Source organism: Miniopterus schreibersii, assembly GCF_964146895.1.
Source record: "Miniopterus schreibersii genome assembly, chromosome: 2".
NCBI lineage: Eukaryota > Metazoa > Chordata > Mammalia > Chiroptera > Miniopteridae > Miniopterus > Miniopterus schreibersii.
This window is the reverse complement of record NC_138102.1, coordinates 120,342,050-120,356,826: the sequence shown is the minus strand read 5'-3', so window position 1 is coordinate 120,356,826 and position 14,777 is coordinate 120,342,050. Positions and strand designations below refer to the sequence as shown.

The 14,777-nt window shown below is 34.0% G+C and overlaps 1 protein-coding gene across 1 annotated transcript in view; it reads left to right on the top strand.

Moving 5' to 3' along the window:
• OTOGL (otogelin like) overlaps nucleotides 1-14,777 on the top strand; it is a gene marked incomplete at both ends in the record, with an annotated part of 121,229 nt that overhangs the window by 60,662 nt on the left and 45,790 nt on the right. The window contains 6 exons of the mRNA XM_081127763.1: nucleotides 4,039-4,188; nucleotides 6,390-6,509; nucleotides 7,884-8,000; nucleotides 8,790-8,946; nucleotides 9,496-9,522; nucleotides 14,186-14,353. Of these exons, the coding sequence (XP_080983889.1) occupies nucleotides 4,039-4,188; nucleotides 6,390-6,509; nucleotides 7,884-8,000; nucleotides 8,790-8,946; nucleotides 9,496-9,522; nucleotides 14,186-14,353 (739 nt within the window). The remainder of the gene's footprint in view (nucleotides 1-4,038; nucleotides 4,189-6,389; nucleotides 6,510-7,883; nucleotides 8,001-8,789; nucleotides 8,947-9,495; nucleotides 9,523-14,185; nucleotides 14,354-14,777) is intronic.

Here is a 14,777-nt window from a genome sequence, read left to right as displayed (position 1 = left end):
ATGAATGTGGTTGTCTGTCTTCTCCATTTGTCTATGAGTTATGTGAGAATTAGAACCGCTGTCACCCTGTTCATTCTTGCATTCTTGGAGCCTGCCCAATTTGCAAAAATGAATAAATTTCATTCATTCATTCATGCATTCATTCATGCATGCATGCATGCATTCATTCATGTGCAATGTGATGTGCTATATATGGAAAGAATATGTACAGGATAGTATGGGAACCCTTGGGAAGAAGATCTAAACCACCCTTGGACCTGTAGGGTAGTTGTTAAGAGCATAGACTTTGAAGTCAGTCAGCACTCAACTTGGAACCCCTATTCTATCCCCTGTTAGCTGTGTCACTCCGGGCAAGCTGCAGCTCTCCCACTTGTAAATTAGGGATGATTCTGCTTCTTAAATTCATGTGAGGATTAAACAAAATAATAGATTTTAAGAAATGTCTCTTTTCCTCTCCTTTACCTTCCTTATTTTTGAAAGCTCAGAAGACATGCTCTGGATGAAATGATCTGAACTGAGTCTCAAAGGATGAGTAGGTATTAGCCAGGTGAAGAGAGAGAGTAGAAAGGCAATCCATATAGAGGAAAGGAACAGAGCTGAATGATAAAATAGCATGTTTGAAGAACTCCAAGTGGTTTAATTTGGTTGAAGTGCGTGGGGATGATGGAGGGAGAGTCTGGCAAAGGGATTCAGGGAGAAGTGTCCAGACTGACTTTGGTGCAGACCAGGTGGCGGGGGCAGTAGGAAAGGAGGCTGGTTCCGGATCATGGAGGCTCTTGAATGGTGTAAGATATTTGAACTTATTTTACAAGTAAGACATTTTGGAGTTGAGAAATGACATGATTTGACATATGGCCTTTAAAAAGTAGCCTCTGAGAAAGGTAACTTTTAGAACAGTGTTTCTCAAAGTTTGGTCTGCAAAATTTCTGCAATAAGATCATCTGAAATACTTGTTATAAAAGCTGGTTCCTGGGTCCCACCTGTGTAATAAGAATGGTGAAGGTTGAGAATGAAAATTTGTATTTTTAATGGTACCCCAAATTCTTTTGCACACTACAGTTTGAGAACCAGTGCTCTAGAACATAGCTTACATCTCACTCAGAAACACTGAGACATTGAGACCAACCAGGCAGCAATCAAGCTTTGGACAAAACAGAGTTTCTATAGTCATGTTGACATCCTTTTGAAGTAATTACTACAATTTGGTATAACCACCAACTGGATATCTATTTATAGATGAAAGTTTTTTCTAATAACAAGGATGTGTTTAAAAAAAAAAAACCTGAAGAGAAAATAGTAAATGCTCTTATAAAGACAGTTTAACATATTTTTGAAGTGGTAATTACGGCTCTGTGTAACTTTAAAATTCAATTTTCACCTGTAAGCAGGTGCTGATGAATCTCCTTCATATATGTTGGTGAGGAAAAGTCATAAAGACAATTTGACCATAACAAATCCCCTGCTATTTGTTCTTGAACATCAAAAGTGAAAATAAGTACCATTTATTTTATGGCAGATGGATTGCTCATCCAACAGAAGAAAATAAACCTCATTAAATGCTCATTTCTAATTTTATTAAAAATGTAAGATACAAACATTTTATGAATTTATTAAAGCTGTACTTTAAGTGTTTTAATTGTTCACATTTATTTTATTTTTATTTTTTAATTGATCTTAGAGGAAGGAAGAGAGAGAAAGTGAGAGAGAGAGAGAGAGATCAGTGGGAGAGAGAAACATAGATTGGGTTGCCTCCCGTATGTGCCCTGGCCAGGGATCAAACCCACAACCTGGGTATGTACCCTGACTGGTTATCAAACCCACCAACTGAGCCACACCAGCCAGGGCTAATTCTTCACATTTATGACATCACTAGAGTTTGTGTAAATTGCTGTAATTCTCACCTAAAGTGGAATTATCTATTTTGGGCAATTCATAATGCCCTGCTCTTCTGAGAAGCATCCTTACTTCCTAATTTGAAACAAAAGGAATATGCATCTCCTTTTGATCAAAGAGGATCATTTGTCTTGTAGTAAACTCTCCTGTCTAATAAAAACTACCCTGCAGGCAAATAGAAAAGATGTGCTTTTACATCAGAATAATTAATGCAGAACCAACTGAAGGATGTCTAAAAATAAGTTGCCTTATCCAAAAATTTATTTTATGTTCTAATGACATGTCAGTCAGTCTGAAGGATTTTTAATAGGAAAATACATGAAAGAGTATCTCATGATTGAAATGGAGCTGTAAGCCACAATACATACTTTAATTGTTGCTGATCAGGCTGGAAGGTGAGACCCGTGAACAGGCCAGTACAGGAAGGTGCTAAAAATTTATGAGTCAGAGCTTGATCTAGAAGCTGAGAACACTGCCATGAACTTGACAAGTACATCTTTCAAGGAGCTAGCATTCAAGTGAGGGGGAGGAGAGAGAATAAAGCCAAAGACAAGCCAGACAGCAGAAAGGTTCTGAAAAGTGTAATAAAAACAATAGAAATAGGCTCATTGGAGAGAGTTACTTGGGGGCAGGGCAGGGCCTAGTCAAAAAGGAAAATTCGGGGCCCAGTGTCAGAAAGTCTCTCTTGATCTGCCATGATATTTTTTCCTTTATTATTTAATGCCTTGCTCACTTGGGTGCAAGGATACTCCCAGGTTAAGTGCAAACCTTCACAGGCACCCAGGGCCTTGTCCCTAACTTCAACCTGGCCCTTGGGAGTAGAAGGAAATGAGGTTAGGTAGAGTTCATTAACAATATGTAGGTTACACAATATGTAGTGTTATATCCAACACACTGAGCACTTATAAATATGACCTTGGTCTAATAGACGTGGAACTCCTTATGGATATGACTAAGTTTACTTAATTTGTCCTATGGAATATTTATGTGTCTACCATGGTATAATACTTCTAAAGTATGCTTTTGTTATTACTTGGAGTGAGAATAATAACCAAAGGATTTCATATCTCCTTCAAAATTTTTATTTTGCTTCTGGAAATATTTGTTTTACTTAATTTTATTTAACCATGTAATTTTGAAGTTATTATATGAGTTAATTTCAATGTCGTATTCAGTGTAACCTTTTATAAGGAATGGACCCTGCTTGTAAAGATCATTGAGTATTTTCACTTCAGGCTAAAGACACTAAATTTTCCCAATAGGTTCTATTTCTAGTTTCTTCCTACTGTTATCCTTTATAGCATATAAATTACTTTCTCTTAATATACAGATATGGTCTATCGCTTTCCTATTCAAAATCCTTTATTCAGTACAATTTGCGCAGGTAATAACAGCCCTTGCTTTTATGGGTAACGTGGCTGCAAAGAGCCTCAGGCTACACTTATCATGGAGTCCATGCTCTAGTCCTTTGGTTCTCTCCTTAGTTCTGACCGGATCTTGAACTTTCCTCCCTCTAAGCCTCCATGCAGGTGATTCCTTTGGCTTGGAATAATTTCTTCTCCATTCTCATTTCCAGCCCTCTATACCTCCTTATGTATGACCTCTTGCAAGAAGCCTTCCTCAGTCCCTTTGATGGAGATTTATTCCCCCATTCTCTCTGCCTCACTCTCTTTCATACTTGTGTGTGTGTATGTGTACAGATACATACATACACATATACATACACACCATGCTTTGTGCTTTTATTTTCCAGTTACATGTATTTGCAGGTAAAGTCATACGTTGTTAGCACTCAGGCATATTTATTCATCATCAATATAGAATTTCTGAGTTAGTAGGTATATCCTCTTAATTTATTCTATGTTCATGCTCTTATTCATGCTTTTTTCTATAACTGAAATACATTTTTCCCTTTGCTCATTTATCCATGTTGAGCTCATCCAATAGTTTGTGTCTTGTAACCCATTTTATGTGTTTTCTATTTTGTGCATTTGTTTTGTCTTTTACTATAGAATTCAAAAAGACAAGGCTAAGCAAAATTACTAGTACATAGATACTTGTTGGTGGATAGTAACTTAATGTTTACATTTTGGTTAGAGAACAAGGAATTCACTTTTTTCTTTATCATTATTATTATTTTTTAAGAAACGATCAGGTTTTTTTCTGGAAAATGAACCTACATACCAGCTTTGGAAGGCAGGGTACTACATGGTAGTATACTTTCCAGAGAAAGATATCACTATTCTTTGGGATAAAAAGACAACCATTCATATCAAAGTTGGACCGCAGTGGAAGGTAAGTCAGCCTATTTGGTAGGTCAGTCCTAAAGAGATGCAAAATGTGAGGTTACATTTAACTTTCAGTATTGTGTGGAAATAAAATGATCGATATTTTTCTTTAAGAAATGGGTTATATTTTCAGAATTACTAACTCACACCCTAGTGAAGAACCACTTTACCAACTAGAGTCCAGTGTTTTATACAGTTCTTTTTGTCTTTAATCTTACAGTATCCAGTTTTTCAAAACTACTTAGGTCAGCTTCTTCTTACCCCCTTCAGCATGGTTATGTAATGTGTTTATAATACAGTCTGATTCAGTTTTTACAATCTGCATTCCATCTTTTTCTCCATATTCTGGATATATTTTTAAAATTTATATATAGTAAAATTATTTTTAAAAAGTAAAAAAAATTACCTTTATGGTTTACAGTTTTACAGATTTTAATAAACTCATAGAGTTATATATCTACCACCACAGTCCTATATAAAACAGATCCATCAACTCCCAAATTTCTCCCATGTTGACCCTTTATTGTCAACTCCTACCCCTATTCCTTAACCCTTGGCAACCAGTGATCTATTTTCCATTCCTAGAGTTTTGCTTTTTCTGGATATAATATAAATGAAATCATACAATATGCAGCCTTTTGGATCTGGCTTCTTGGCAAAATACATTTAAGATTGATTCACACTGTTGAATGAATTCATAGTTTGTTCCTTCATACTGCTGGGTAGTATTCTGTTGTGTGATTGTACTAGTTGTTTTATCCATTCATGATTGAAGATTCAATCTGGGATGCTTACAGTTTTGGTAATTATATTTTAAATTGTTTTAAATATTGTTTTCGGTTAAATATTGTATTAAATATGTTTATTATTTTAAATATTTAAAGTTTTGTTAAGTATTTTAACTTTATATATTAATGTTGTTTTTGACATATTGATGTGTTTATAAAAATTCAGTTTATCTGATATTGAAATTGAGATTCATGGATATAACCTGTGATAAATTAGGGGAAAAATGGGATAGTAAAAACATTCTCATGAAACTATGAAAAATATACATATTAAAAAATATATTAATGTGTTGTAAATTTAAGGTATGATTGTATATTTAAGTTGTTTTCTTTTTCCTAAGTGAGATAAAACCCCCAATCTATTCCTAGGTGTTTCATGAAGTTGACGACATAATTTAGTCATGGCCGTGTTTCTTCAGCTATTTCCCTCCGCCATTCTTTGTCATGTATCCTCCCTTCCCTACTTTTTGGAAACAAATTAACCATTTATTTTACTGCAGCCCTCCTGCGGTGATGGCCACTGTCTTTGGATAAACACAGTGGCTTCTGAGAGCAGAGGCGCCGTGGTGAGCAGTGGCCACGGCAGGTGTGACCCTCGGGTCATTGTTCGCTTTCCGGGAGACACGGGCATCCTGCTTGACATTAATGAAGGGCTACATTCCATTCTCCAGCACCCCAAGAAAGTGCAGTTTGCTTAGTGTTAAAATTTTAAGGAGGGTTTCCATGGTTTATGAAACATTTTTCCCTGTACTCTTAGTCTACCTCCTTTCCCTCAGAGTAAAGTTTTTCACATTATTTGAGAAAATGCAGTGGGTATTGTTGATGTGAATAATATATATGGTACTTTCAGTAATCATTCCACGACCCAAATGACCTTTATAAAAATTAGGTAAAATTTAGATTTTATTTATTGTGTCTCATGATGGCATGATATAGGAATGTTAAAGTTAACTTTTCTTTAAAATTATATTTTGAATATTTTGACTTTTCAGTCTGACCTAGAGAATAATAAATTATTTTATTGTTTTGACAGTTATAGTGTTACCAAACCTTAAACATATCAGGAGGTGGGACTTTTCATCATAAACATTTTATTTATATGTATACACACAGGTATACCATAATGTTTGTATTATACTTTTCCAAGTTACTTACGCTATTAGTTGTATCAATGCTAAGACATTGATAAATGTGGAAAGATAAAATTTGGGGGACAGTAAAACATTTTTGAGAATCTAAAATAATTGTTAAATATAGTTAAATAGATATGAAAATCCACATTTTTGAAACATATTTTAAATGGTTGTTGAAGACATTCTTAAAATATCTATCTTAATTATTTAAAATATTTTATCTGCTATAAGTCTTTAAATGTTGAAGTGAATATAAAATATTTCTTAGTAATTTTCTTTTACTTTAGAACAAGATATCAGGATTATGTGGAAACTTTGACAAATGTACTTCAAATGATATGACCACATCTAATAACTTAGAAGTGAGAAATGCCCAGGTGTTTGGAGATAGCTGGGCATTAGGACAGGTAAGTTGAATATATATATTTTAGAACTAAACAAAATGTTTTCGGTATATTTATTCACTGGGACATTTTATTCTTATAAGAAAATTTATTTAGGTAATACTATTTTATGTAATATTTGTGTAGTAATTCACATTTGACAAACTACTTTCACATTTATCTTTTCATATAATTCTTGTGAGAACCATGCAATGTTCATATTATATTATAAATGGAGAAAGTATCTCTAGTGGCACATTTCAAATGGTTTTAGAAGCGCATCTCAAGCTGGAAAGTAACTTATTTAGAAATTTAATTGTTTAAGATATTCGTAAAAGCCAAGTAAAAGTACAGTTGGCAACTGAGGCTGAGGAAGGTTAAATTATTTGTGTAATATTAGACAAATATTATGAAAGATTGTGTTAGGAAGAATGAATCTGGAGAATTCAAGAAAGACTTATATCTTCCTGGCTTATTGAGTAGATGTTGGTGCTTTTCCCCGAGGCAGGGCAAAGTAGAGAGTGGATGGTAGGGGACAGTGAGAACAGGACAAAGGTGCAGAGATTAAGTACAGGTTAGGATATGTTGAGAGAGAAGTGACAGCAGAGATATTTATGTGGAAATGACCAGTTTTTAGACTCAGGAAAGAGAAAGTGCTGGAAATATAGATTTGGCTGTTACTAGTATATTCGGTTGTTAAAGCCATGAGAAGTGTATAGAATGTGGAAAAGAGAGGTTTGAAGATCAAGACTTTCAAAGAAAGAAGGGAAGGGGAGAGTGGGAGTAGCAGCTAATGAAGAAACCTCCCAGAAAATGGTGCCACCAAAAACAAATGAGGAGAGACATTTATAAAGGGCAAAGTAATAAACAGAATCAAAGGTAGTAAAAGGTTAAGTCAGATGAAGATTGAAAAATTGCCTTTATATTTAGTAATGAAGAGACCATTGATGACCTTTCCCAGGGCGGCTTCAAGGACTTAGATTAGAAGAGGCAGAGACCAAGTTGCTCAGTACATGGGAGGTGAGCCTGTAGACACTTGAGCATATACAGCTCCTCAGAGGGTGGCTTGTGATAGAAATGAAAGAGGTGAACATTAAAGGAAAGAGAACCCTTTGCTCACATAATTATTTTAATTATTTAAATTGAAAAATTATGTACCTCTACTCTCTCTAATATCCCTATGATTTTACTAGTATGTTTAGTTGTTTAAAGAAATAATATTTACTCTTTACATTGGGTTGGCTGAGCACCGGAGCCTTAGGTAAAGCCTGTCTGAAGGAATTAGGATATACTAGACGTTACTGTAATGGACGGAGTCAGGATTGGTTGGTCACTCTGGCTTCTGCTTCCCAGATCACCCCTTTAAAATCTTTCTTTCTCCCTTCACATTTTTCGCAGTGTGAAAATGCACATGAATTATTCAAACCCTGCGAAGCACATCAAAACAAATTTCCTTATGCCAAGAAAGAATGCTCCATTTTGTACAGCGATGTTTTTGCTCCTTGCCGCAATGTGGTAAATGAATACTTTACTAAACTTTCCAATTTAAATGGCTACTGCTCTGTATATAATATTGAGACAAACAATTTAGCTATCCATTCTTAGGAAGACAAATTCGGAGGTTTATTTTTCAGTAGAAGTGCTGCATCTGGTTGATTTACTCTGTCCCTCACACCATCTTTTTTAACAGCATACACTTGTACATGGTATTTGCAGTAACCTCTTCTAGTACATGAAGCATTTTTTTGCATATATCCTCAAAGCCACGAAAGATGGATCATAGCTAGCAGTATTTGTTTTTCTTCAGAGAATATTGCCAAGTGGCCATTTGCTTCCTCAACCCGAAGTATAGTTTGAAAGTATCTCTAGTGGCACATTTCAAATGGTTTTAGAAGCGCATCTCAAGATGGAAAATAACTTATTTAGAAATTTAATTGTTTAAGATATTCGTAAAAGTCAAGTAAAAGTACAGTTGGCAACTACATTCTTTTAATGCCATATGAGTATTTCAAAGAGGAAACAATGAACTTCTATCAAATATAAATCTGTTATACTGCCTGTGTTGAAATTATATTTGTCTGTTAATCCCATTACCCGCTTGGCTAGTTCTCTGATCTCGCATTTGCCTAATAAATTTCCTTCTCCTTTGAGCAATTTAGAGGTCTGAGATACTGAGAACTCTCTAGGTGTCAGTGTTCAGCTGATAATATCAAATTTTGAAAATCAACCAGTTAGTTTTTCCTTAGAATTTTCATCAGTTATGTAGTTAGTACTTACTGAAATTAATTTTTACCTCATTTTCAGATCGATGTTACTTCTTTTGCCAAAAATTGCCACGAAGACACGTGTAACTGTAACCTTGGCGGGGACTGTGAATGCCTGTGCACCAGCATAGCAGCCTATGCGTATAAGTGTTGTCAGGAAGGGGTATCTGTTCACTGGAGATCATCTACTGTTTGTTGTGAGTACCCCACTTAGAACATCATCGTTAGTTGGGAACCTCATAAAGAGATTATATCAATTGCCTTCTCATAGAACTGATACCATGGAACTCATGGAAATAGAACTGCTTTCAGGTGACTAAATTTTATATTCCTTTGACAATGCAGATACAATTTAGTATAGCTAAAAAACTTACAAAAAGAAAAATTTGAGATAACTTTTACTGTTCTATGTTTGACTGTCATCACTTTAACATTTGAACTATATAATTTATTTATATACCATCCTTGGACAAATTGTTTATTACTCTACTCCTCTTATGGCTATGGAGTTTCTATGTTTTTATTATAAGAGACATATTTTTAAACACATCATATTGAATTGCTTTCATATTTGACTCTAAACTCATTCTGTGCTTGTATAGATGGTCAGGCATCTGAAGACTTTGTGATGATGTCACTTCTGTGTTCTTTCTCTTGGTCGTTGATAAACACATGGTGATATCTGGCACACATTTAGATGTAGTCAGATTCTTCCATAGTTTAATATTTCTTCTTTTTTCTTTTAGCACTTGATTGTGAACATCACAATGAAGGTATGTGACGTTTAAAGAATATTCCTGTAGTATTCTATTAAATGTAGCTTCGGATTAAAAGTTTTGAACAGCTTTGCTGGGAACAAAGTATGAATAGTTCATAAGTTGGTTTATAACTCAGTAAAAGCCTTGCCTCATAAAATGTATCTAAATTTTGAAGTATTTCTGTTAAAATTGATTCCCTGGAAAATAAAAAGAGGGTGTAACCATCTTTTGAGCATGTAGGAGGCCCTCAATAGTTTTTGAATGATATGAATAAATGAATGAGTAAAGTTAGCTAATTTTTACGTAAAAAGGAAGAAAGACATATACCAAATGCATATCTTTTACCATTATGTATAAAAATGGACATTATTCACCCTTTTATTATGTTGTAGAAAAAAAGAAACAAACTATAAATATAATGATAATAATAGAGGGAATTTATATAATCATTACTTACAACAAAAATAATTACTTAAATATGATAAGAATGAGAACATATTAATTTAATAACAATAATGAAAATCTCCTAGCTCCAACAAGTATTCAAATTTGCAATGAGAAGTCTAACAGGTGGTGCTGGCTAAAACTAAGTTATTGTAGATATGAGACAGAATTATTGTCTCAGTGAAAATGCCAGAAGTTGGCAGAATTGGAGCCTGCTTTTTGTTCAAACTTGTTTAATGAGGAAGGTGTAATCACTTAATGCTAATTTCAGACAAGCAAGATGATCCAGGGATGTGTCTCTTTTGTTAGTGACTGGACAAAGTCTGAAGCCATGATGGGAAAATTAGAGTAATAGTTATAGGAAAGCTAAGCCATTAAGAAAAACAACCACAACCAAGCAATCAATCAAAGGCATGTTTGGTGCTTCATTAAGCCAGAGAGAAGTCTGTCAGGTATAATCCAAAGGAGGCCAGAAAAATTTAGAGGAACAGAGATGATGAATTAAAAAGGATACAAATACTTTAGTTTTGAGTTATTTTCTTACAGTTATGGAAGTTTGATGCAGGAAAAAAATCCAGCATTAAAAATATTCTGTGTTAGTTAAAGAAAGATCTAAACCCAAAATATTGCCTGTTCAGGATTTAAAATATACCCACACGCCACATCAACTCTTTGGATTCCATGCTTAAAATGAGACTGATTGCCTAATATTTACAACAGTAATAATAACAATAGTTTTTATTGTATTAACTACTTTACCTATATTATATAATTTAAGCTTCAAAATCTGCTTGTAATACATGTATTGTTATTAGCATTTTATAGAGAAGGTAATTGAAGAACAGAGGGGTTAAATAATTTGGCCAAAGTCACTTAGACAAAATGTTGTAAATTGGGATTTATTAACAATCTGAGTTCAAGGACCAAGGAGCTTGACCTCCATGCTGCACTGCCTGGTGTCTGGTTAACACATCCTCGTCTAAGCATGATCACCACACGTCATTATCATATGCCCTACACAATGTACACAGATATCGATTTAAGAAAATATTCCACAACAGCAGTATGGTGGTTACCAGAGGGGAGGGCGGTGGAGAAGTAGTAAAGAGTAAAGGGGGCTAAATATATGGTGACAGAAGATTATTTGACTTTGGGTGGTGGGCACACAATGCAATATACAGATCCACATATTATAGAAATGTGCACCTGAAACCTATATAATCTTACTAACCAATGTAACCCCAATAAATTTAATAAACAGAAAAAAAAGATGAAAGGAAGTGCTTTAATAACTTCACACAATTCAGCTGTGAAATCTCCACCTGTGCCTTTGTCCTTTCTGGTGTTTCTTCCTCAGGCCCTTGAATCCAGAAGCAGAGTTTTCTGAGTATTGACTTTTTACCTCTTTTTACTTTGTACATTTTCCTTTCTGTCAACAAGTCTGCTGCACTTCTACTGATGGTTCTTTTCTTTAATGTGTTACAGGATTCTTCAAACCAGTTCTTCTAGTTTCATTTTTAATACTATATTGGTCAGGGGGTGAACATGAGGCATTTGACCTTCGTGAGACACTGATGGACTCAGTGAAGTGACAGGGGAATCTGTTTCCTATGATCAAAGTAACAGGAAAAAGAATCAATATTCATAGGGGAGTAGGAGTTTGTGGAAACAATGCAATAAAAGTAGATGATTGAGGGGAATACAGAACTGTGTATGTAGATTGTTGATAGTAGTAAAGAAAGAAAATAATTTTAAATGATTACTCTTAATTTGTTTCATCCCAAATAATTTCAGAGCTATTGTAAATTTACCTAGTCTTCTTTGGATATTCATGGCTGACATACTTCTCTCTTTACTTACCACATAATGGACACTACATTATGAAGATATTTATTATTTAAAGCTAATGCAGAAATAATTGTGATTCTGTCAGAGGAAAATGTTTAAAAAAAACAGTAGGAAAATTCAGAGGTTACAGCTGAGATGATATCAATAATCTATACTACAAAGACCATATATTCTATCTTTATGTTCATTTTATGGCATTTACTAAAAATATAAAGATTTTATTGTTGTTATTGCTGTAGTGAGAAAGGACTTCAATATCCCGCTAAAAATTGTTGTGCAAGTTTTATGTTCAGTGTTTTTTAGAGAGGATATGCTTAATGCTGTGTTTAAATAATCACTGCAGGAAATGGTTGCTTTTGATAGATGGTGAAATTATTCTCGCTGCAGAAAATTAATGATAAAGTCAATGACTTGTGTCTCTTAATTGTTGGTGAAAATGCATGAAAATAATCCAGACACAAGGTATCGATCAACTGGGAGTCAATTCAGAAGCTTTTGATTTTTATACAAATGGATTTCTCAGGTGGCAGCTTCTCTTCGGGCTGCTGAGTGAGGGACTTGTGCAGTGGGGTAGAGATTTTGTTCTGTCGTCTATTTCCTTTTCCTCATTTTTATGTGGAATATCCGCGAGGGTCTTCAAACCTTTAAGTTGTAGTTGTGCCTGTCTTCCTCATTTTGAATTATATCTCATTATAATATACATATTTATCTATTCACTTGTACATTATTTACATACTGTATTTATACAAATTTATGTATTTAGATATTGAAGGATATTGCATCTTGGATGTTTCTGTTGTCCTTCCTAGAAAACAAGCCAGTAGGTGGTGTAGACTAATGATACCATTTTCTCTGGCTGTTGCTGATGTGGGCTCATAGAGAAGCACTGCTTGTTGGAACAGCAGTGGGTGTCCACTGCAGCAGGGCCCACAGCGCAGCCCCCCCTGTACCTGCTCAGCTCTGCGTTGGTGTGGGCACGGAGTTCTTCCACGTCCCCACCTCTACTCAGCATGGCCAAGTCCCCGAGGAAGCTCTTTTCCTCGTGGCTTATGTGTCCCCAGCTGTTCAAAGATGAAGTGTTCCAGCTGATGAGTTAGTGGAGGGGAAGACACTTGAAGATAACTTATTCTACAAGTCCCTGTCTCTTCCCCTGGTCCTAATGATGAAAATGTTGGTTCTTGTTCTTTCTATTTGAAAGATTTTCGACCCTCTAATCCAATGATCTTCTTTTCTTCTCTCAGGCCTGGTCTTCTGTCTGAAAGGGGAAAAACCTAGTCCTTGGATTTCTTTAAATCTTTTCTTCCTTCCATCTTAACAGTGGGCTTGGAAAGGAAAATGGTCCTTGAGATAAAAATTAGAGAATAAAAGGAAAGTGAAATTCACTGAGAGTAACCAGATTAATCTTTTTTTTTGATACCACCTACTACATACATATTAGTATTTTACATAATTTACAACATAAAATATGCATGTCTATAAAAAGTATACTGCTGATAATTTTTAACTAAATTTTGATGATTTAAAATAAACTTAAAATTTTATAGTATCTCAGTTATATTAAGAACACTAAATGACATTGAGATTGGGTTGAAGATAATTTGACCTTACTATCATAAAACCTAACATAATATTTTATATTAGTTAACTTATTTACTATATATATATATATATACTTCTGTTTATAAAATTAAATTTGCAGAGTAATTATTCTGATTGAGTTTTAGGTTTGGTTCTATACTAACTATAGTAAATATTTTCTACTTTATATGGAACCATTTAACTGTATGGGAAATGATAGCATTAAATAAAAAGATCTTTGATTTCTTTGTTGAGCTTCATCTCATTTTCTTTTTTATAGACATGCCTCACTGGTGAAATTCAATAATTCCCAGAACAGTAAAGTACTGTATATCATGTCTTTGAATTCTGTTTTCACGCAATGTAACCTACTAGGGTGAGATGACTTTTCAGAATACCTGGCCATTGATGAATAACTAAACTTATGTTTATTGAGAGTATATTAGAATCTTGGAATATTAGAGTGAAAGGCTAACTAGAGGAACTTCTTCATATAGGTGGGAAAACTTGAGGTCCAGAAATCTTAAATCAACCTTATATCCAGCACTGCTATACATACATGTATATGTATACACATTTATGTGTGTATATATTCTAAATTATGTAATTTAAATATGTATGTATATATCCTAAATCATTATAATGTATATTTTTGAAAAGAGTTCAGCAATTTTATTAGTGCCAAATGCTTTAATGTGCAGTAATTTTTGGAGTATCTTTTGCTATTAAAATTTATTCCATTGAAATGACAACTTGAAATGTAAAAATTCAATGACAATTTATAATTCTCTTATTTGTATTTAAATAGGGCTTGGAGAAGGTCCATATATGCTGGCAAGTTATGGGCAGAGCGGCCTTGTTCTGGGGGCCAACATAAGCAGTAAAAGCATTTTTCCTTTGTCAAGAAGTACCACTCATGGTGAATTATTTTTTATTTTTATGATTACTCCAGGTCTTTTCAAAGAGAAGGCATCATGTAAGTATTATTTCCAATTGAAATTAAGATTTCAGTTTTACATTTCCATTTTTTCATTTATTTATATTCACTTAATTTTGGATCTAATATGTTTATGGTATTTTTCTAGGTGCCCCAGAAGATATAAAATAAGATGCTGGTAGATGAACTATCTATCTCTTTTGTATATAAAAGCATCTCTTTTGTTTATCTATTGGCATATATTTGTTAGAATTGCAATTGTTTGATTTTTTGGTCCTAAAAAAAGCACAGCTTAAATCTTTTATAATATTAATCACAAAACTTAATTTGCAATTTTTGAAAAACAGTCCACCAATAACTAACATTTTAAGGATTTTAATGCTAGATCAAAGTAAAAGAAAAAATTAGGATTCGATATCAAAGTTGTTAAATACTAAGAGCATAAATTAGAACCAAGAGAGTC